Source organism: Anolis sagrei, chromosome 2 (genome assembly GCF_037176765.1).
Source record: "Anolis sagrei isolate rAnoSag1 chromosome 2, rAnoSag1.mat, whole genome shotgun sequence".
Lineage (NCBI taxonomy): Eukaryota > Metazoa > Chordata > Lepidosauria > Squamata > Dactyloidae > Anolis > Anolis sagrei.
The window spans coordinates 66,664,922-66,688,272 of NC_090022.1; the positions used below are offsets into that span (position 1 = coordinate 66,664,922).

The window sequence follows — 23,351 nt, forward strand, 5'->3', positions numbered from 1 at the left end:
GGATGAAAACCAACAGTCAACACTAGAAACACTCTTAGATTCTCATGTCTAACTGAAGTCAGTCCAGAATCTGAGTCTGTCAGACATGAAAAACTCATTTTGGATATTCTACCAACAAGCTGTTACTACCTAACAGTGATTTGGTTGAAAAAAGGTTTTCTAATATTTTAAAAAATCCTTTTCAACCTTCAGAATCACTGGCTAATTTAAAAAGAGGCAGAGGGCAGACTCAGCAGGCAACATGGCAAACCCTTGTCAGCTAGTATGACAGTAGGTTAATTAAATGATAGGTGCTGCTCTCTAAAATGGCATTTACTGTCACCACTACTCTTTCCCTAACAGAAGTTAGAGGAGTTTGTATTTGTTTCATAAAATTTAGCAGAACACAAGGTTTGTACAGGAATGCCTTCGTACAAAATGCCTGTATCTTGAATAACCCAGTGTAATTTATTCAATTATCTACATTCCCCATTATAAACCTATATACTGTGTAATATCAGCATCAACCATGTAACAGACTGGAATTCTCCCTCTGCCTGTCTGTCTCTCTCACACACACAAACAGAGGCATCATCTACACTGCTATATAATACAATCTGAAACTGTGTTATATGGTCAATGTAGATGGGGCCACATAATATATCTACAAAGATTCTCATTTTTTCAATATTCTTCAATTAAAGGTGCATTTTTACAAAGGATTCAGCATGGACACGTGGCCCCCAGTAGTAACTGTCCTGGGCCCTCTCAGGGAGATAGGTGCAGGATATAAATGAAGTTTTATTATTTATTATATTATTTTAGTAATCCCAACAGACTTTTGACACAGCCACTAACCTTTCTCTATGGAGATCTGTTGCTTTCACTCCTGACAATTCTTCCAGTTCTGCTACCGATCCAATGCAGACCACCTGTTGAGAGTTCAGTTCAGTTAATGAAGTAGATATATTCCTAGATTTTATTCTTTAGCAGAAATCTGATACCAGAGGCAGAAATAAACATGAAAAAGCAGGAACAGTTTCCTGAACTACAAAGAAGAAGAGTAGTTCAAGGCATTTCAGAAAAAAATGTCTCGAAACTAACAATCTGCACATGTGAAGTGCATAAATAAGCAAAAATAGTTATTTATGCAAGGAGAGCACATGAAATCTTCCACGAAAAGACATCTGGGAATATGTTTTCTTTGACCATTCTCCATTCTCCCTATGAATTCCATTTTCTATTCTTTTTTAACCTGCTGGGGGATTTTGATATAATCTGTAGATATGCCAGGGTCATTCCATGGAGAGGGAAAAGCACCAATTCTGCCCTGGCCCCCGTCCCCATTTTCAACACCCAGAAATTTAAAAAGGCAGACTTATTTTTTCTGTTTTGCTGTTCATACATGTGTATTAAGGGGTTTTAGAGGCAGCTGATGTTTACTTTGCTTATTACAGGCAGTAGGCTGTTAGGAATTGTGGGAGCTGAAGTCCAAAACACCTGGAGGGCCAAAGTTTGCCCATGCCTGCAGTAGAGTCTCATTTGTACAACTTAAATTTGCCTGCATTGTTTATCACAGGCAGGCTGTTACAATACAACACCAAATACTTGTGTTTATCCAGTTCTCCCTCACCAATAAAAATAAATGAAGTGGTCCCAATGCTGAGGTTCTTTACAGAGAAAAACAGAGGGAGGAAAAACTCTGGAGCATAAAAAAATTGTAAACAGAAACTTTGTTTACATCAGTACGTGTGTATAGTATTATTAAGGTAAAGGTTTCCCTTTGACATTAAGTCTAGTCATATCCAACTCTGGAGGGTGGTGCTCAACTCCATTTCTAAACCGAAGAGCCAACGTTGTCCGTAGATGCCTCTAAGGTCATGTGGTCGGCATGACTGCATGGAGCACCGTTACCTTCCCACAGAAGCAGTACCTATTGATCTACTCACATTTGCATGTTTTCGAACTGTTAGGTTGACAGAAGGTAGAGCTAACAGCGGGAGCTCACCACACTCCTCACTGCCAACCTTTCAGTCAGCAAGTTCAACAGCTCAGCAGTTTAACCCACTACATCACCAGGAGCTCCTAGTATTATTAGTATTAATATTTATATTCTGCTTCCTCTCTCCCAAAGTAGACTCATAAGCAGCTAACACTAAAATCATATAATATGTAAATTAAAACATAAAAGTATACAAAGATTAAAATAGAATTAAACACAGGACTTTTAAAAAAAATTAAATTAAAACCAATAAAACCACTTAAAAACCTGTTAAACTACATACAATACAGCACTCCCAGCTCAATCTTAAAAACTTTCTTTAAAAGCCTGCCTGAAAAGAAAGGTTTTAACCTTAAAATTCATTTACTATTTTAATTATAAAGTTAATTAAAACCTACTATGCCAAAGTATCAATTGCGTTTTTAGTATGTTATAAAGTTGTGTTTATTTCTAAATATGGGATTAAAGGTATTTTAAGAAACTCAACTAAAACATTCAGGGGAGATGATGGTTGTATTTTAATACACAGCTATCTAGCAAATAAAACTGTCTCCCAGAGGTATATGAAACGAGACACATCTCAGAGCCATACCCACTGTGTCCAGAAACGCAATAAATTTCTTGCCCCTCTGAGAAGTGTCCAACTAACTAGAACATCATTATCAATTTTCCATCTAACCCATGTTCTTCAAACTTAAATCATGTTAAACTCTGTTTTCCCTATTAGCTGCACATACCTCACGACTGACACTAAAAAAAGAGTAAGTATTTGGGAGACTGAAGGTTCAATTTAAATTTATGATGCAGTATCATTCAGACTATTATATATGGGAAGTTTGATTGATCAAGTTACAAGTGACTAAAATTAAGGCAATAGCATTTACACATTAAGCAGGTCTTAAGGTTATAGATTTTTTTTTCGCAACATTTCCTGCATCTTGCCAAGCCAACTACCAAGACTTATGGAATAAACCCCAGTGGCTGAGAGGGAAAAGGAAAGGGCATGAGGTTGTTGGGAATCGTGGGAGTTGAAGTCCAAAACTGAAGTTTGCCCATGCCTGTTATACATCCATGTATAAGTCTAGAAAGTTTGGTCAACTTATCCATGAGTCAATGCAAGTACAGTAACTTAACTCTTATTAGAAAGGAACCATTCCCTTATTTAAATAGTCTGGTGAATGTCAAAAGCTTAATCTGTTCTGGGAGAACCTTTTAAAAAGTGTTGCCCCCCTCTCTAAGTTGCTGTGCCCCTTCAAGCCTTTTTGAATGTCTGGGTGGGGAAAATGGTGGTGGTGGCCAGGAATCACCCCCAACATATCCATGGGTTATATCAAAATTCATTATTTTGGCCACAGAATCTGCCCACGACTTATTGAGTCCAATTTATACATGAGTATTTAACTAACAAAAAAGAATATCATTCTATAAGAATTCATCTCATTATTACAAAGGGCAATGACAAGGTTTACAGTAAATCCCAAGCTTAGGATATTCCATCTTCCCTGTTGCTCATTGTTTGAAAGGTGGAGACGTGAAAATAGATGAAGCAGCAATGGGCAAAGGGTGGCTCCTTGCCCCCTTCTGGTTGGTTCTGTCTTTTCCTTTGGGTGAGAACTGTTTTTTGAAAGATTATTAAAAGGTGAGAGATCGAAGTGCCTTTCAGAAACTAAAGCTGAACAATGGTAAAATCAGTGCCATGAGAGCGAGGATTGCCTATGTGAGAAGGAAATTGCTAAGATAAGATGAGGAATTGTTTTTGTGCTGTCCGAACTGTGGAATCCGCGAAGCATTTAAAGTTTTAAACCAGGTGAAGAAGCATGCTGTAAAAATGTGAATCTGATCTATAATTGAGGACTTGAGAACACACTGCAACATTTTGCTGCAATTTGCCACTTGTAATGATTCTATATTTCTAGCTCAATGAGGACACCATAATTCAATTGTTAATCAGCTGCTAACCTTCAGTACCTCCTGGTCAAATCTTTAAACTTTTAGCCTGCCAAATATGCTCAGTTTTAGCAGTTTCTTTGTCATTGGCGTTTTAGCAAAAAAACAGAAACAGCATTTTTAGCAACAGCAGAGGAAAGTATGTAATGTCATTCTATATGCCAAAGCTGTAAAAGAATCGTACTGTTTGTCTTTCTATCTCATTTGTAATGTGTTACATTCTATGCACAGAACGGAAAATTAACTCTAATAAAGCAATCTTCACTCAACCAAGTCTTGTTCTTACACACCTCTTCGAAGTCATCACTGACCCACAATGGGATGGGTGTCCCCCAGTATCGGTTGCGTGAAATAGCCCAGTCACGTGCATCTCTCAACCAGTTTCCAAAACGTTTCTCTTTCACGAAGTCAGGAACCCTAATTGTTGGAAACAGGATCAACCAAAGAAAAATAATGTATATGTGCATGTGTGAAAAGGAGAGTGGAAACAGCACTTACAGTTCTTACACCACCCCCAGTTCCCCAAGCGAAAAGAACTGTGGTTTGTTCAAGAAAAGAAGCCAAACTCTGAGATCATGGTTTCAATCTGGTTGTTCTCACAAATCAAACCTTGATTTAAACAAGTCACCATTCCAGAATTAGACTTTTCAGATAAGATTTTTTTTGTTTTTACTTTAAAGAAGATTAGAAATAAAGGCTTTTAACAACATAAGAATATATTCTGGGTAGAATTATTTCTCCTGAAGGAACAGGCATATACTCGGAAGCACCCTAAGATTTATCCCTGTCACTGGAAGCAAAGATGTGACTCAGCGCTTTGCATCAGCTGTTGTAGCTCAGCAGCAGTCGCAGCTGCCAGGGGCTGATAGGTTCACTGACGACTTAAGAGTCAGACAGGATTGTGGGCTTTCCTGGGATTTATTCTGATACAGGCCAAGAAAGTGAAACCGTTTCAGAAAGAAATACAAGCACAGATGCAGGGCATGAGAATATAATTGCCTTTGAATCTCAAGGCCAGTCAAAGGAGTTGGAATCATCCTTCTAGATAAGGAGTCTAGTGAAGACAAATTGATGAAAAACTCTCATGCAAAAGCACCTGGTGATACTGACCTAAGCAAGTAAGCACACTTGCAGATTAGAGCAGATAGCAGCTTCGTAGATCAACACGGCTTCGTGGGAAGCAGAAATTCCAGAGCAAACGGAATGCTTTCATGTCTGTTTATTAGGAGGCTCACGAGCACTCTGATTTCAGTTCAGGCAACATGGCTTTCAAGGACAGCTAGGCCTGGATTCTCTAGTTCTTGTTTCAAGTCTTGGTTTTGAATTTAAGTATTCTGGGAGTTCTCCATGTTCTTGTTTTGTATTCTTGTTCAAGTTTTGCTTATAGATTTGAGCTGCCTTTGTATTTTGGGACTATCTTTGGACTGTATTGCTTTCCTTATCCCTGCTTTTAACTATATACCCTTTGTGTGTTTTTTGCAATAAACTGTTTGCTTTTACTTGGGACTCTTATGTGGTGCTATGGTCATAGGTGGCTTCAGGTCTGTGGTGCGACATCAGCTTTGAATGGTACACCAACTATGGCAATTCCTGGACAGAGATAATCTGGTTACCGTATTTTATACACTAGTGACCTCTGTCAAGACTACATGGGGCTGACATTGAAGAAGACTCAGAAGCTGCAGCTAATGCAAAATGCAACAGGACAGATGCTGACTGGAAGAACTTAAGGACAGTCTATAATGCAAGCCTGAAATTGCTGTATTAGCTGCCAATATACTTCCGGCCTGAATTCAAAAAAAAAAAAAAAAAAAAGGAAGGAGAAGGGAAAAAGAAAACTGGAATCACATTTAAGACTGGGGTTTTTTTGTTGTTGTTTTTTACAGTACATGCAGTACCAAGTGAAATTAAGTCTGTCTTTGAATATAGTACCAAGTGGCATTAATATTGCTCCCAGAGTAGATATAGGAACAATGTTAGCATCTGGGTTTGTAGCAGGGACTATGTTACCATCAATGTTATTTATCCTGTTGTGTGTATTTTAAGATTTGGAAGCTGTCTGTATGCCAATTAAGGCCTGCTTCCAGAACTGGTTATAGATCACTGATTATGCATTTGAATAGTCTCAGCTGGAGACTTTCGGTGGCAACAAGGGGTTTATGTAATTTTATGGTTTTGATCTGCATTGTATTAATCTTGCCTCGTTAATTTGTTTTTACCGCTTCCTTAGATGGGTATTATAATGTGAGAAATGCATATTGTAAATCCAAGAGTTTTCAATCTTTCTTGTAGATCTGAACTGAATCAGCTGTATTGGAGGACTTTGTTATAAACAACATATTTAGTAGTGTATTGTGGGTGGACACCAAGGTAATGTAAGCATGTGTATTGGTCACTTTTCAATGGTATGTGATGCTTAGGAGTCCATTGTACAGTGGTGTCAAAAAAAATGAATTTGTTGTATGAATTGTTCCAGACTCAGCTTGATGGTAGAATGGAAGTTGAGTGTACATCAAATACTGCTGTATGTAATTTACAACAATTTTAATCTTTTACATCTGTTATAAGTTAATTAATTATATTTAATATGTTTTAATATATTAAAATTAATTTATTGCTTTAAACTGCTTTAATTTTACTTGTAAATTTCCCTGAGATGATTTTGATATATGGCAGGGTGGTAATCCTTTTTATAAATAAATACAAGACATTCATAACAAAAGTGAGGCTGGAGCCAGACAACCACTTATCTATCCCCAAATACTGTTCAAATTGCAGCCAACCAGTTACTATGGGAGCCCACAAGCAGGACATGTGTGCAGTAGCACACTCCTGAACTCCTGCTCTTTTACACCTAGGAAAATGTGCGGAGAGGCAAATATCCAAGATCTACTATTGTTCAGTGGTTCATCCAGTTAGCACAGAGGATGAAATCATTAAGCCTTTCAGATGTTGTTGGACTACAAATCCTGGTATTCCTGATCACAAGGGTTTATGCTAGTTGGGGTGCTTGTAACTACATCTAGAAACCTGCATGATTCCCACCCCAGGCATAGTAGGAACCACAGCGTTCTGTGATGTTCAATCAGGCCATTATTGCCATCCAAGATAATTTTGAGCACAATACAAAGTCATGCTAAAGCAACTAAGAAGATTGACGCTGTAAACCTACCAAACATCTCATTTATTCCAATCTATAACTCATTTCTGTGCTAGAGACAGGAAACAGAAAAGGGGAAGGAAAAGAAAGCATTTCCATTTTTTAACACCAAAGGCAAGGACACATAGGACCCAGAAGCCTCCTCAGAATACTTCCGCTCAGCTGCAGTTACACAATAGATTCCAAATTCTCACACAACTACCACCTGACCAAGAAACACAACATATTGGGGAAGACCAGAATGGCTTAGATACTGATCAGTGGCTCATCCTTGATCAGTGTGCGGGGGATAGCCCTGACTGGGACAACACTTCACAACATTCACACTTGCACAATCCTGCAGGTGTACCATCCCCAACCATAGACCAGGAGCAACAGGAACACATACAGGAGAACCATAGGCTCTTGGACGAATCTCAATGGATTGTCCTTGACGAATGCACCGGGGATGTCGAGGAGGAGGACAACACTTTTCACCTACACAATTCACACCTACAGGATCACGTTTCTGGAGACCAACACACTACATTGCACAAAAGGGTCCCTGTCATTCCTGAAAGTAAACAGGTCTTGGTAGTAGGCGACTCCCTCCTTAGAGGAATGGAAGCTGTCATTTCCAGACCGGATGGGATGGCTCGAGAAATATGTTGCCTACCGGGGGCAAAAATACACCATATCACTCAGAGGCTCACCAGGCTCCTCAAGCCCTATCACCATCCTCCCCTCATGTTGATTCATGTAGGAACCAATGATACTGCTAGGCATACGTTTCAAAAGATCACAAATGATTTTCGAGCTCTAGGAGCAAAGCTAAAAGAATGTAATGTACAGGTGGTCTTTTCATCCCTCCTCCCTGTTGTAAGACACGGACCCACAAGAGCCAGAAAAATAGTACAGGTCAATGACTGGCTTAGAAAATGGTGTCAGGAGGAACGCTTTGGCTTCCTCGACCATGGCCTGCTTTTCCAGGAGGATGGCCTACTGGCAAGGGATGGGGTGCATCTCACACAAATAGGAAAACACCTTTTTGCTCACAGACTCGCAAACCTCATTAGACGCACTTTAAACTAGGTCGACCGGGGGAGGGGGACAACAGCCTTGCGAACACTACTTTACCCATAATGTCTGGGAATTGCCAGAAGGCTAAACGGAGGGCTGCACAAACACAACAAGGACCAAGTACCAAAAGCACAATAATCCCAATTAAACAGCTCAAGGGAAGATCCCAGGGGCTCACATGTCTTTACACTAATGCACAGAGCATGGGAAATAAACAAGACGAACTCCAACTTTTAGCACAACATTTATTATTTATTTATTTCTGTCACTTTTACCCCGCCCTTCTCACCCCCTAGGGGGGACTCAGGGCGGCTTACAGAGAAAGGCACAATTCGATGCCTTATCACATATACATACATATATAAAAACAATTAAGCAATTACAAATTAAATTAAATCATCAATACATAGTAACACCATAACACAATAGTAGGCTAATCCTGAGCTCAGAGTTCGGGTTCCGTAAATCCTCTTGTCCAGTTCCAGCTCGTCATCAAATCTTTCTTTAACTGCCTGAGTGTCCAAACGCCTGGTCCCACATCCAGGTCTTCAGCCTCTTCCTAAATGAGAGAAGGGACGTTGCCGATCTAATCTCCCCGGGGAGCGAGTTCCACAGGCGGGGGGCCACCACCGAGAAGGCCCTGCTCCCCGTCCCCGCCAATCTCACTTGTGAAAGAGGCGGGGTCGCGAGCAGGGCCTCCCCAGAGGATCTTAGGTTCCGAGGTGGGACGTAGAGGGAGATCCGTTCGGATAGATACACTGGGCCGGAACCGTTTAGGGTTTTATAGGTCAAAACCAGCACTTTGAATTGTGCTCGGAATTGGATCGGCAGCCAGTGGAGCTGACACAACAGGGGGGTGGTGTGCTCCCTGTATGTCGCCCCAGTGAGCAATCTGGCTGCCTCACGCTGGATCAGTTGGAGTTTCCGAGCAGTCTTCAAAGGCAGCCCCACGTAGAGTGCGTTGCAGTAATCCAATCGGGATGTAACAAGAGCGTGGACCACCGTGGCCAAGTCCGACTTCCCAAGGTACGGGCGCAGCTGGCGCACAAGTTTTAGTTGTGCAAAAGCTCTCCCGGCCACCGCCAAGACCTGGGGTTCCAGGCTCAGCGGTGAGTCCAGGATCACTCCCAAGCTGCGAACCTGCGTCTTCAGGGGGAGTGTAACCCCATCTAACACAGGCTGTAACCCTATACCCTGTTCGGCCTTCCGACTGACCAGTAGGACCTCTGTCTTGTCTGGATTCAATTTCAATTTGTTAGCTCTCATCCAGTCCGACACAGCAGCCAAGCACCGGTTCAAGGTCTGGACAGCCTCCTTGGTGACAGGTGGAAAGGAGTGACAGATTTGGACATCATCTGCATAGAGATAACATCTTAGTCCGAAACTCCGAATGATCTCCCCCAGCGGCTTCATGTAGATGTTAAATAACATCGGGGACAGAATAGAACCCTGTGGGACTCCACACAACAACGGTTGTGGGGCCGAACAGGTGTCACCCAGTAACACCTTCTGGGATCGACCCTCAAGGAAGGATCGGAGCCACTGCAGAGCAGTGCCTCCGAGCCCCATATCCATGAGGCGCCCCAGAAGGATACCGTGATCGACGGTATCGAAGGCCGCTGAGAGGTCCAGCAGAACTAACAGGGACACACTCCCCCTGTCTAGCTCCCTGCGCAGATCATCTACCAAGGCGACCAAGGCTGTCTCAGTTCCATGTCCCGGCCTGAAGCCAGACTGTGCCGGATCTAGATAATCAGTGTCTACCAGAAACCCCTGGAGTTGTGCTGCCACCACACGTTCCATGACTTTGCCCAAGTAGGGGAGATTGGAAACTGGCCGATAGTTGTCAAATTGAGTGGGATCCAGTGATGGTTTCTTCAACAGCGGTTTTATAACAGCCTGTTTTAGACTCGCTGGAAATTTTCCTTCCTGTAAGGAGGTGTTAACCATCAGCTTCACCCACTCTGCCAAACCCCCTCTGGCTTCTTTTATTAGCCAGGATGGGCAGGGGTCTAGGATGCATGTGGTGGGTCGCACCTCTCCAAGGATCCTGTCCACATCCTCAAGCTGAACCAGTTGAAACGAATCCAACAAAGCTGGACAAGCAGATGTTCTCGTTACATCCCCAGAGACTGCCGTTAATATGACGTCAAAGCCTGACCGAATCCGCTCAATTTTATCCGTGAAGAATCGAGCAAATGCTTCACAGCGAGCCACCGAGTTGTCTGGGGTCTCGCATTTCGGCGGGTTTAACAGGCCCCTGACAACTCGGAAGAGCTCCGCTGGACGATTCTTCGCGGATGCAATATTGGCTGTGATAGATGTTTTTTGAGCTGCCGCTATTGCCACACCGTAGGACCTTAAAAAGGCATTCAGGTGTGTTTGGGCAAATATGATATCATAGGGATCACTGAAACCTGGTGGGATGACTCCTATCGCTGGAATGTAGATATCGAGGGGTATAACCTCTTTCACAGAAACCGAACAAAGGGGAGAGGAGGCGGAGTAGCCTTATATGTCAAAAACTCTTATGCTGCAGAAGAGATTCAAGACAGCAATCTGGGAAACCAGCTTGAAATCATCTGGATAAGAATCAAGGGAACTGGGACTCAAAAAGATGTCGTTGTAGGCGTCTACTACAGACCCCCAAGCCAGGAGGAAGAACTTGATGAAGTCTTCTGCCAACAGTTGACCAAACAGGCACAGAAAAGAGATGTAGTAGTCATGGGCGATTTCAACTATCCCGATATTTGCTGGAAAACAAACTCGGCCAAGAGTACAAGGTCCAACAAATTCCTCGCTTGCCTTGCAGACAATTTCATGGTCCAGAAGGTAGAAGAGGCAACAAGGGGATTGGCTACTCTTGATCTCATCCTAACAAATGCGGAGGACCTGATCGATGCGGTCGAAGTGGAAGGATCCTTAGGGGCAAGTGACCATGTGCTCCTGCAATTTGAGGTACAAAGGAAGGCCGAAACTAAGACAAGTCAAACCCGCATTTTGGACTTTAGGAGAGCTGATTTCCAAAAAATGAAGGAAACGCTGAGCAGCATTCCGTGGACACAGATACTAAAAGACAAGGGAGTTACGGATGGATGGGAATTTCTCAAGAGTGAAATACTCAAGACGCAATTGCAAACCGTGCCAACAAAGAGAAAAAATAGGACAAGTGCAAAGAAGCCAGAATGGATGTCCAAAGAACTTCTAACTGTGCTAAGACACAAAAGAGACATGCACAAGAAGTGGAAAAAGGGAGAAATCACCAAAGAAGAATTCAAACAAATAGCCAACATCTGTAGGGAAAAGGTCCGCAAGGCTAAAGCACAAAATGAGCTCAGGCTTGCCAGGGACATTAAAAACAATAAAAAGGGCTTCTATTCTTATGTCAGTAGAAAAAGGAAAAACAAGGAGGTGATAGGACCTCTTCGCGGAGAAGATGGGGCAATGCTGACAGGGGATAGGGAAAAGGCAGAACTACTTAATGCCTTCTTTGCCTCGGTCTTCTCACAAAAAGAGAGTCTTCAACCTCAGCAAGATGGAGTGGATGAGGGATTGGAGGACGTCCAACCCCAAATTGGGAAAGAAGTCGTCCAGGAATACCTGGCCGCTCTTAATGAGTTCAAGTCCCCAGGGCCAGATCAACTACACCCCAGAGTATTGAAGGAACTAGCGGAAGTCATTTCGGAACCATTGGCAACCATCTTTGAGAGTTCTTGGAGAACGGGAGAAGTTCCAGCAGATTGGAGGAGGGCCAATGTGGTCCCAATCTTCAAGAAGGGAAAAAAGGATGACCCAAACAACTACCGTCCGGTCAGCCTCACGTCGATACCGGGCAAGATTTTGGAAAAGATTGTTAAGGAAGCGGTCTGCAAACACTTAGAAACAAATGCAGTCATCGCTAATAGTCAACATGGATTTATCAAAAACAAGTCATGCCAGACTAATCTGATCTCTTTCTTCGATAGAGTTACAAGCTGGGTAGATGCGGGGAATGCCGTGGATGTAGCGTACCTGGATTTCAGTAAGGCCTTCGACAAGGTCCCCCATGACCTTCTGGCAAGGAAACTAGTCCAATGTGGGCTAGGCAAAACTACGGTGAGGTGGATCTGTAATTGGTTAAGTGGACGAACACAGAGAGTGCTCACTAATGCTTCCTCCTCACCTTGGAAAGAAGTGACAAGTGGAGTGCCGCAGGGTTCCGTCCTGGGCCCGGTCCTGTTCAACATCTTTATTAATGACTTAGATGAAGGGCTAGAAGGCAGGATCATCAAGTTTGCAGACGACACCAAATTGGGAGGGATAGCCAATAGTCCAGAGGACAGGAGCAGAATTCAAAACGATCTTGACAGATTAGAGAGATGGGCCAAAACTAACAAAATGAAGTTCAACAGTGACAAATGCAAGATACTCCACTTTGGCAGAAAAAATGAAATGCAAAGATACAGAATGGGGGACGCCTGGCTCGAGAGCAGTACGTGTGAAAAAGATCTTGGAGTCCTCGTGGACAACAAGTTAAACATGAGCCAACAATGTGATGTGGCGGCAAAAAAAGCCAATGGGATTTTGGCATGCATCAATAGGAGCATAGTGTCTAGATCTAAGGAAGTAATGCTACCCCTCTATTCTGCTTTAGTTAGACCACATCTGGAATATTGTGTCCAATTCTGGGCACCACAATTCAAGAGAGATATTGACAAGCTGGAATGTGTCCAGAGGAGGGCGACTAAAATGATCAAGGGTCTGGAGAACAAGCCCTATGAGGAGCGGCTTGGGGAACTGGGCATGTTTAGCCTGAAGAAGAGAAGGCTGAGAGGAGATATGATAGCCATGTATAAATATGTGAGAGGAAGCCACAGGGAGGAGGGAGCAAGCTTGTTTTCTGCTTCCTTGGAGACTAGGACGCGGAACAATGGCTTCAAACTACAAGAGAGGAGATTCCATCTGAACATTAGGAAGAACTTCCTGACAGTGAGAGCCGTTCAGCAGTGGAACTCTCTGCCCCGGAGTGTGGTGGAGGCTCCTTCTTTGGAAGCTTTTAATCAGAGGCTGGATGGCCATCTGTCAGGGGTGATTTGAATGCAATATTCCTGCTTCTTGGCAGGGGGTTGGACTGGATGGCCCATGAGGTCTCTTCCAACTCTTTGATTCTATGATTCTATGATTCTTACATAAGCACTGCTCAGCTGAAACAGAGGAGCAAGCAACCCATCGTTTTTGAGACAGTTCAGCTTTTGCTCAGCTGAAAACCTAATGCAACTATTACAGATGTTCTGGCAATGTTAAAGAGCGTTTGGTCACAGTTCAATTTCTGACAACTTAAACATTGATGTCTTGTTTTGTCGCTATTTATCTCATGGTCTAAAAATGCTCTCTCTTTGTTCATGTAACATTTTTATTCAACAAGGAAAACACATTATTTTTGTTCACAGCAATTAAAAGATCTTTTAAGACTTTATAAATATATTAAATTATCTTTCATCTGCCTCAACAAGAAAAGCAAGATCTCTGAATAAAAATGAAAGGGCAAGCCTATAAACACAGCTATAACCAAGTCAGATCAGCAAAGGTGCTACTGAAGGTGACATCATCGTTCTAAAAATTATAATAAATAGGCTTGTAAGATGCATCTTGAATCCTGAGTAAGAGTCAGAACTAGGAAGATTAGGTTTAAAATCTTGGTGACCAGGGGAGCATTTGCACAATTAAAACTCGTGCGCCAGCTGCGACCGTACCTTGGGAAGTCTGACTTGGCCACGGTAGTCCACGCTCTGGTTACATCCCGCTTAGACTACTGCAACGCTCTCTACGTGGGGTTGCCCTTGAAGACTGCTCGGAAGCTTCAAATTGTCCAACGTTCGGCAGCCAGGTTGCTAACAGGAGCGGCACTCAGGGAGCACACCACTCCTCTGTTGCGCCAGCTCCACTGGCTGCCAATCTGCTACCGGGCACAATTCAAGGTGCTGGCTTTAGCCTATAAAGCCCTAAACGGTTCTGGCCCTACTTACCTCTCCGAACGCATCTTCTCCTATAAACCGACTAGGACATTAAGATCGTCTGGGGTGGCCCTGCTCTCGGTCCCGCCCGCATCGCAGGCGCGGTTGGCGGAGACGAGAGACAGGGCCTTCTCGGTGGTGGCCCCTCGGCTGTGGAACGCCCTACCTGTGGACATCCAACAGGCCCCCTCACTGCTGGCATTCCGGAGGAAGGTCAAGACTTGGCTTTACGAACAAGCGTTTGGCTAAATAGTGCAATGAAATACAGTAAGATGGTACAACTGAACATAGGAATTGGTATAAAGGATTATGATTACGGATTCTGATTCTGATTTGTTTGCTGAGGCACACGTCTATGATAATGATTGTTTTTGACTTGATATGTTGTATAGTGTATTTTTAATTGCCTTTTTGATGTTGTTGTGTTGATCTTTACTATGTAAACCGCCTTGAGTCGCCATTTCGGCTGAGAAAGGCGGTATAGAAGTAAAGCAAATAAATAAATAAATAAATAATAAAAAATTAAAATGTAGGGTTTAGTACAAGTGAAAAATTCTATTAATTAATTAATTAATTAATTAATTAATGAAATTGACTGTCTGAAACCCAACTGTTAATCCCAACAAGGTTAAGATTTCTTAACTGTTGTTACCCACTGAATTAAAGACAACTTGGCAAATCACTTGTGTAAATTCAATTCTAGTAATACTAACAACTGGATTTAGGCATAACTTTATAGGGAAGCCATTGGATTTACAGAGGACGTCATGTTTATCTGTTATCACTGCCCAATAGTGATCCTTTTTGGTACTGGCCCTTCGCAGTCCAACATGGAAATTCTACTAATTTGCCCCAGTGCAATGGTTTTCATGCAAAAACTGTACCAGCCTACGAACCCAAGGTTCTGTACTATGCAAAATCTTTTGTCCACCTTTCCAGACTAATCATAACTCCTCTCTAAAAAAAAAAAGGTCAGAAGCTCATCCTTCCCTGCCCTGAAAGATGGAATTTCAATGTACATACTGTATAGCAAATAATAAAAAGATAACTCACACAGAAACCCTGCAGCAACAAGACAATTGCCCAAAGCTCACCTCTACTGAGAGGAGGAACAGCTAAGCCTCTCAAAAAAGGGTTACAACACAATCGGAGAACAACTTAGAAGTTTGGAATCTGGAAACACAGTCCATTCTAAAAAAACAGGTGCAGGGATTTTGGTTGATGTTACTGGCATGCAATTCATAGCAGCCCGACCTAGCATTCCTGAAGATGATGAATGCTGGGATTTGTTCTACTACAACTTCTAGGGAGGCCCACGTTTTGCACCCTAACCTAAAAATATGTAACTGCTTTGAGAAAGTGCACGTATTTGAGAAGGAAAAACTGAATGTCGGCAACATCATGATTTCTCTTTCAACTCTCTATCCTTTTCCAAAGGTTCATAACTCAAAACAATATTAAATAGCAGAAATTTCTTGAATAAAGCCACTCAGAATAGAAACTCATTACAGAGTTCACTGCATACATTAGGACTTCAATAGACAGCTCCCCCCTTTAAAACATCAAGCTATTTTTAGTTTATAGAGAGTGTATATAATGATAAGCCAAACTCCTAGCATAAAAAATGGTCAAATAATTTAGGAAATCCCTGAAGTTTAGCTTTGTGATAGCATTAGTTTTCATGGTTTAAAAGAATGTAATTGCCTTTAAAAGTTTTAGTTTGGACCTATTATAGTTATATTCTTTCCATTGACCCTAGAAGACCCTTTCTAACCACAAATGGAAAACTGAATTAAGATAAAAGAGCATCTGAACAATTCACTAATGTGAAAAATGAACTTTGCAACCTTCCGTTTGATACAATAGCTTTCCACTTCAAGATACTAGTAGACTGAGCAGCAGCTTAAAGAAGACAAACGGCATTTGTTCACGGTTTAAATAGCTAACAAGAGATCCAAAACACAACCATTATATATTATCTTGAGTACATGCTTATATATAGTTTTCATCTAATTCAAAAACTGAGCAGCTACAAAATGTTATCAAGGGACCCAATTATGGAATAAGCATACTAGGAAACAAAACCATGACCATTGGGGTACAGGAAGAAGAAAGACAGAACCTCTAAGGGCACATCTACATGAACACTTAACCCCAAAGAGGCAGAGAGCTAATCAGCTCTGTGGCATCTATAGGATGCACAGAGCTGATTCCAATTAATGCGACCTTGAACTATATTATAAAAAGTTGTAGTTTGCTCCAGGATTTCCTCAAAATCTCAGAGCAGACTTGGGGTCATGGAAACAGTTGGGCAGGTCCAATATGGAACCAGATACAACTGCTTACGTGGCCATCCTGCATTTCCCAGGCTCAAGGAGTCCAGGATAGTATTTACCACCCCCTCTTGTTCTCGTCATAGTGCAAAACACTAGTCACATAATGGTTCGTAGCCATGGCCCATCATCTAGAGGAAGCCAGCACAACTTGCAGCCCTCCAGTTATTTTGGCCTCCAAATCCCAGAAGCCCTAGCCAGCTTGTCCAATGGCCAGGGATTCTGGGAGTTGGAGGCCAAAACAGCTGGATGGCTGCAGGTTGTGTTGGCCTACCCTAGAGTGACATCAGCAAGAGCACAAGGGTAACTAGAGAAGGGAAGGGGAAAGGAAGGGATGATTCAGGTGGTTAGGAGTGCATTTAGTGGCCCTCCAAAGATTCCTGGGAGCCAATCTAGACTCCCAACCTCCAACCTTTGCCCATCTGTTTTGGGGGATTTATGGTCAACAAAGGAAGCATGAGGTTCCACAAATATGGACGGTGATTCATTCAAACTCTATTTTTCCCACCGCTGCTGTAAGATAATACAATTCCCTTCAAAACAAGTAGAACATCACTCAAAAGGTGGCTAAATTTAGCTTCTGGTTATTGTCTATTTAATGACTCCACCCATTACCCTTGGCAATCTAGTTAGATACTGCCCAAGCAACATTAAGCCCAGTTTGCATCCCTGAATAAGCTAGTATCCAGAAGTCCCTTTCCCCAGCTCAAAGAGGCAAATGTCTGCTCCCCTAGCTATTTCGTGACCAGGGGAAAAGTCTGGGTGCCCAGGCGACATTTAGGACTACAGAACAGATGATCTCCAGCAAACTTGTTGGAGAGAGAGGCAGTAGGCATCAAATTGAGCCCATCTTTAAAAACCTTCAAAACTGTGGCATAGACACCAAGAACTGGGAAGCCCTGGCCCTTAAGCGCTCTAGCTGGAGGTAAGTTGTGACCAGCAGTGCTATAGAATTTGGAGGGCAAAAAAGAGAAATGTGCCAAGAGGAAGGTGCATCAAGCCAACCCCAACCGGGACCACTTTCGACCTGGAAACCGATGTCCTCACTGCAGGAGAACATGAAGGTCAAGAATAGGGCTCCACAGTCACCTACGTACCCACTACCAGGACCCCAAACTTGGAGGATGATCTTACTCGGACAACGAGGGATCACCTAAGTAAGCAAGGCATCCAATGTTTTCTCTCAGTTGCAGAACAGTTGCTGTTTTTGGGACTTTTGCAACCTCCTCAGTCACTAAACGTCCAAGAAACATACACCTATTTTGAAGCAGATTTGTACCACTCGAAGCCATGTAATCAGGCTGAACTACACTCCACCACACATCATGTATTATTGCAACCTTTTGTTTCTATCTAGGTAATATTCCCTCATATGAGCGTGTGTAACCTGTCTCTGAGTTTTGATGAAATTACACTACTACTAAGCAATCTAAGCAATCTAGAAGTTCCTCACAAAGGCCACTCAGAAACCAAGTTTATTTGCTTGGTTCCTACATCTCTGTGTTCCTTGACAAGCATTCAGATCTCTTAGCTATGTACAGACATGGACATATGATCTAGTTCTACCCTAAACTGGAGGCGCAACAAAAATTCTCAACCCCCTACTTTTCTGGCAATCACAAGCACAATCATGACTCATCACAATTCTGGGAAATCTCAAGCCTCGGACTATTTGTAGATCTACTGTCAAAGAAACAACAAGAACTGTTCACTGGTGTTTCCCTCTTGGAGGAAATACTGCCTTGTATCGTTAATGTTAAAATAAGCAGAGCAAGTCTGCTTTTTCTCCTGTTTTATGTATATGAAGAATGGTATCTGGCAAACCTTCCTGGGATAACCCACTGGATTTTGTACACAGCCCATTCCATCATTAGCATTTATAGTTTCACAGTTTACCACCCAGTGGATGACTAATTGGCTAAATATTCAATTAATGACTAGAGTTTTAGACTAAAAACCGCTATGAGTCGCCTTAGGGCTGAGAATGGCGGTATACAAATGAAGCAAATAAATAAATAAATAAATAAATGATTTGGATTACCAAGAATAAAAGAGTGAGGTATTATCAGATAATATGCATCTTCTAAGTATTGTGACTTTCTGCAATTTTGCTGTTGTGGTTCTGTGCATGAAAATTTCATTTTGATATTTTATCAGACCATCTAAAGATATTCACAAGACACCTATTGCCACTGGAACCATAATTGTTTTCTTTTTCCAGCGATGGTGAATCTCAGTTTGGAGAATGGATTTTTTAAATCTTTCCCTGTCCTTGTTTTCAATACTGCTGCTGCTACTACTACAGTTGTCATGGCCAGCTCTGATAGTGAGGTTGAGGAGGAGGAGCTGTTTGAAGGATCAGCATCCAAGTTGGAGTCTAGAAGTGCCCAGCTGCTTCCTCAGCCAAGCCTGGAAGAAGAGCCTTTGGCAAAAGAGACCACTTCTGGACAAGTACATCTGGGCAGGCAAATGAAGTTTTAAGTGTTCCGGTTCCTTTAGACTCAAGTCGCAGGCCCACCCAATTAGCTCAAAAATAAGCCATCAATAGGCAACACCTAAAAATCTGGCATAAAAGGTTAACAGGAGCTTGATTTTGTTGCTGACAGCAACGTCAGTGTTTGGAGCTGTGGCCTCAAACAGTTGGTGATCTTGGAATTCGTGAACTTTGAAGTATCTCTTAGGCTTTGGCATTTGTATTTTGGATTGACCTTCAACTTTATTATCTGTGGAAATCGGCTTTTGGATCTTGGAACAAACTACTGGCTCACCTTGTGTTCATTCCCTTCAATGTAAGTCTCTTTGGCTGGATTCTTCAGTTTGAACTTGGGCTGCTTTGCTGTTTAAACTAACTACCTGTTTGAAAGCTGGAGCTTAGCTTCACAACAATTGACCTTTCACATTTGCAGATTTACCTTTTGCAGAACTAATTAATATGTTTCCTGTAGAAATCTCATGGTCCTCTGGTGAGACTCCAGCAGAAGCTGACTAGAGAGCTGTGCTGAAGAACCTAAAGAATTATTCCGTCAGGTTAACAAAAATATTTGCCTACATAAAACAATGTAGTCTTTACCCCAAAAGTCTCCTTCAAATATCTTTGGTTTGTTAACCATGTCTTCACTATTGTCACTGTGCTGAAAAAAATAGCTCTCCACTTTGGCATTTAGTTTGATTTTAAGGTGGTATAATACATTGTTCAATTTCAATTGCATAATTATTGAGACAAGGTCAACAATTTAAATTGGATTGACAAACTGAGATACACAAAGAAAATTCAGTAAAGGCTATCAAAGGAGGCAGAATATTACAAAGGGATGTTTTATGTTGCAAGCCGCCTAGAGTCCGCACGCAGAGAAAGGCAGGGTACAAATATTCTAAATAAATAAATAAAAGGCTTTAATTTTGTCAAGTGGAGAAACAGGGGAGATACCTTCCTGACTGGGATGGACAAAAGAAGATAATTATACAATAGAGGGGATTGAGAATAAAGAGGGAACAAAGAAAATGCCAGAGTTCTAGGGAAAGAGCTGCTCCAGCTAGAGCCCTCAGAGATCTGTTAACAAAGTCAGTACAATTCTGCTTGAACAGTGGATCTGGATAAACAGAGACACAGCAATCACTGTTCATTTCTTGTTTTATTACCTACTGTTTGTTCACAAGAATATGTGTCTCCATTTATATTTCAAACAAGTTCTATAGAAAAACCTAGCATCCAAGACAGCGATTTAAATTTGTTGCACTGGTGGAAAAAGTTTATGTATTGATCATGACTTAAATATCTCAACTACTCCCAGTACCTTCACCATCATCACCACAAAAGCCCTACCCGAAAGTCAGGGGCTCTGATACATATGTTGCTTAAGGACCTTTCCAGACAAGCCCTATATCCCAGGATCTGATTCCAGGTATTCTATTTATCCCAGATTATGTGGCAGTGCAGACTCCTATAATCCAGTTTAAAACAGAAAACCTGGGAGCCGATTCTAGGATATAGGGCCTGACTGGAAAGGCCCTATGGCATGGGAGTATTGAGGAGAAAAGAGGACTGCTAAACTTTAGGTGCGGGCACTTTCTCTGAGCAGAACACAAGTTCATGCAAAGTGGTCCCAACTCCTGACACTATGACTCGACTAGTTAACATCTTCTTCCAAACCTCAGAAGCTTTATTAGGACTCTAAAAGCTGCTGGGGAAGAGGGGTAGGAAAGCCGTAATCAACACTTTCCTGTTAAAGAATTATTTGTGATTTAACCAGATAAGGAATCAGAATAATATAATTGTTGCTGTTGTAGGAAGCAGCAGCAGAGGGAATGAGGCTACCAAGGACTTTGGAAGTTTTTTAACAGAGGCTGGATGGCCATCTGTTGGGAGTGCTTTGATTGTGGATTCCTGTAATGGCAGGGAATTGGACTGGATAGCCCTGGTAATGTCTTCCAGCTGTATGATTATATGATAACTAGAGCATGTTTTATATAACTAACAGCATTCCAAGATGAAAGCAAAAAAATTAGAAAAGGCAATGTGTCCTTTAGGAATTTTTTAAATCTCCTAAGTAATTGCCATTATTATACATTCTTAACAGTAACCAAACAAAAAGTGATATATGTAGGCAGAAAAGGAGTTATTTGTATTCACTATACAAACTTTGCAAGTTGCATTGCCCTGCAGGGACACATAAAGAAAATTAATGTGCACCTCTGCTTTCACATCCCAATGGGGATTAAAAGGAAAACTAGGCATGGCTGTTTATTCTGTATTGCTAGATGGTAGTCTATACTGCCATCTAGCTTGCCTTGACTTGCTTACAAGAAAGTAACATGAAGAAAAAGAATTCAGATTCTAGAAGCCATAAAATATTTTGGTTGGCGATATTATTGGATTGCTGCTAAGCTAGATACTTTAAGTGGTTCACATTTAAAACTAAAGATTATGTAAGTTCCCTATTATGTACGCACAGAACTATTTGAAAGGGATGAAGCTATGCATATTTGAGAAATCCATAATCTGAAAGATTCCAAAAACTTCTAGCAAAATATTTTGGGTTGGTTTTTGTGTGTGTGTGAGGATAGCAGGGTAGCAGGAGGTGTAGCATTTCAAGGTCTTCTGGAATTGCATATGTTAAGTGTTTCATTTGGTCTGAACAAGTGAAGCAAATGTAATCTGTTACCTTTCATCCTATGCCCTATTTGAAGGTCCTCCGTTCATTCCAACTGCCACTACCCTGGCCTCAGAAGTAAAGATGATGTAGTCATGGATGAAAGGCCTCTCCTCCATCACAATTACCACCGCCCTGGCGCCCAAGGAATTTAGAAGAGGAAGTCACAGCTCCATCATGCCCAGATTAAAGCAGATGAAAGATCTTTCCCTCCATCTCAACTGCCAATGCCCTGGCCTTGAAGGGAGAGAAGAAGCAGGCACAGCTCCCCCACACTTGGATCTAAAAGCAGATCCCACCATCCAGGCCCCTAGCCAGAATTTTGATTCGGGGGGGGGGGGGGGCTGAGTTTGATTCAGGGGGGCTGAGTCTGAGTGAGAGAGGATCTACCCTAGCAAACCTTTTGTATCGTTATCCCAATACCTCCATGCATATGGGATATATTGAGCATGGTGATCAGATCACGATATGAATAAACACAAATGTTTAAATAATGTATCAGTAAGGCCTTCTTGCAGACCACCCTGAGAATTTGGGGGGGGGCTGAAGCCCCCCCAGCCCCCCAGCCCCCCGACTACATGCTTGCCACCATCCAAACTGTCTTAGCCGTGGAGGGAGAAAAGAGTTGGCAGAATCTGTTGGGCACTGCCATCCTCTTTCTTTTAGTGTCATGTCTTAGATTGTAGGGAACTGTTTTATTGTTCTTTTATTTAGAAAGTGTCATGTACGCTGATGGTGCTATATAATAAACCATCATGATCACTAATCTTTCCATACCCAAAGGAGCCTCTTGATTTTAGGTAGTAAATTACTACAGGGGATCTTATGATTGTCCTCTAGAGGTACAGTCTTGGTGGTGAGTCCTTAAATGACTGCAGAGACCTACCCCGAGTCTTTCACAATGAGGACACAAATTTCCAGGTGGAAGGAGGTCCCAACAAAGGTTTGCTTTATGCACCTTCTTCTTGGCATGTTTCTCCCTTTCACCCACTTCAAAATCCACAGCACGTTTATCCCTTTTGCCCTCTTCAAAATCCATAGCACTGTTGGTAACAGTTGGCCTACAGTTAGGACGCTTGAGGACCAGGGCTTCCCAGTTCACATTTATATTCCACATTTTGTCAGGTTAACTTTAAGCCCATATTTAAATCTCTTTTGCTGTCAACCGACATTTCCCATTCTTAAGTGAAGAATAAAGTAACTGCTCTTGGAGACAGTGATTGGGCATTCGAACAACGTGGCCACTCCAGCAAAGTTGATGGCAGAGCATCATTGCTTCAGTGCTGGTGGCATTGCTTCTTTCAGAATGCTGACATTTGTCTGCCTGTCTTCCCAAGAGATTTGTAGGATTTTTCAGAGGCAATGCTTATGGAATTGTTCCAGAAGTCAGGACTGTTGTTCGTAGACGACAATACTTGTTTTACAGGCATACAATAGAATTGGAAGGACATCAGCTTTATAAACAATCATCTTGGTATCTCAACAAATGCCTCACTCCTCAAACAGAGTAAATACATTTAAAAAGAAGAAACTAAAATGAAGATGTAATTGTTAGCATAGTTACTCTCATCACCATTTGTTTACTCAATATTTGAAGAATAGCAGGTAATTTGTCAAAATTAAGAAAAACCGTTACAAGGTCTTTAAATATGCCAGCTCAAAATATATTAGTATTAAGTTCTCTCATTAAAAACTAATTAGAAATTCAATCAGGTTATGAAATTTGTC

At 41.9% G+C, this 23,351-nt stretch overlaps 1 protein-coding gene across 3 annotated transcripts in view; it reads right to left on the reverse strand.

Moving 5' to 3' along the window:
• The window catches only part of IARS1 (isoleucyl-tRNA synthetase 1), a 113,497-nt gene that overhangs the window by 49,314 nt on the left and 40,832 nt on the right, over window positions 1-23,351 (reverse strand). For all 3 annotated transcript variants that reach the window (XM_060765919.2, XM_067463589.1, XM_067463588.1), the window contains 2 exons: window positions 4,219-4,345; window positions 838-911 (listed from right to left, as the gene is read on the reverse strand). In XM_060765919.2, coding sequence (XP_060621902.2) covers window positions 838-911; window positions 4,219-4,345 — 201 coding nt within the window. The remainder of the gene's footprint in view (window positions 1-837; window positions 912-4,218; window positions 4,346-23,351) is intronic.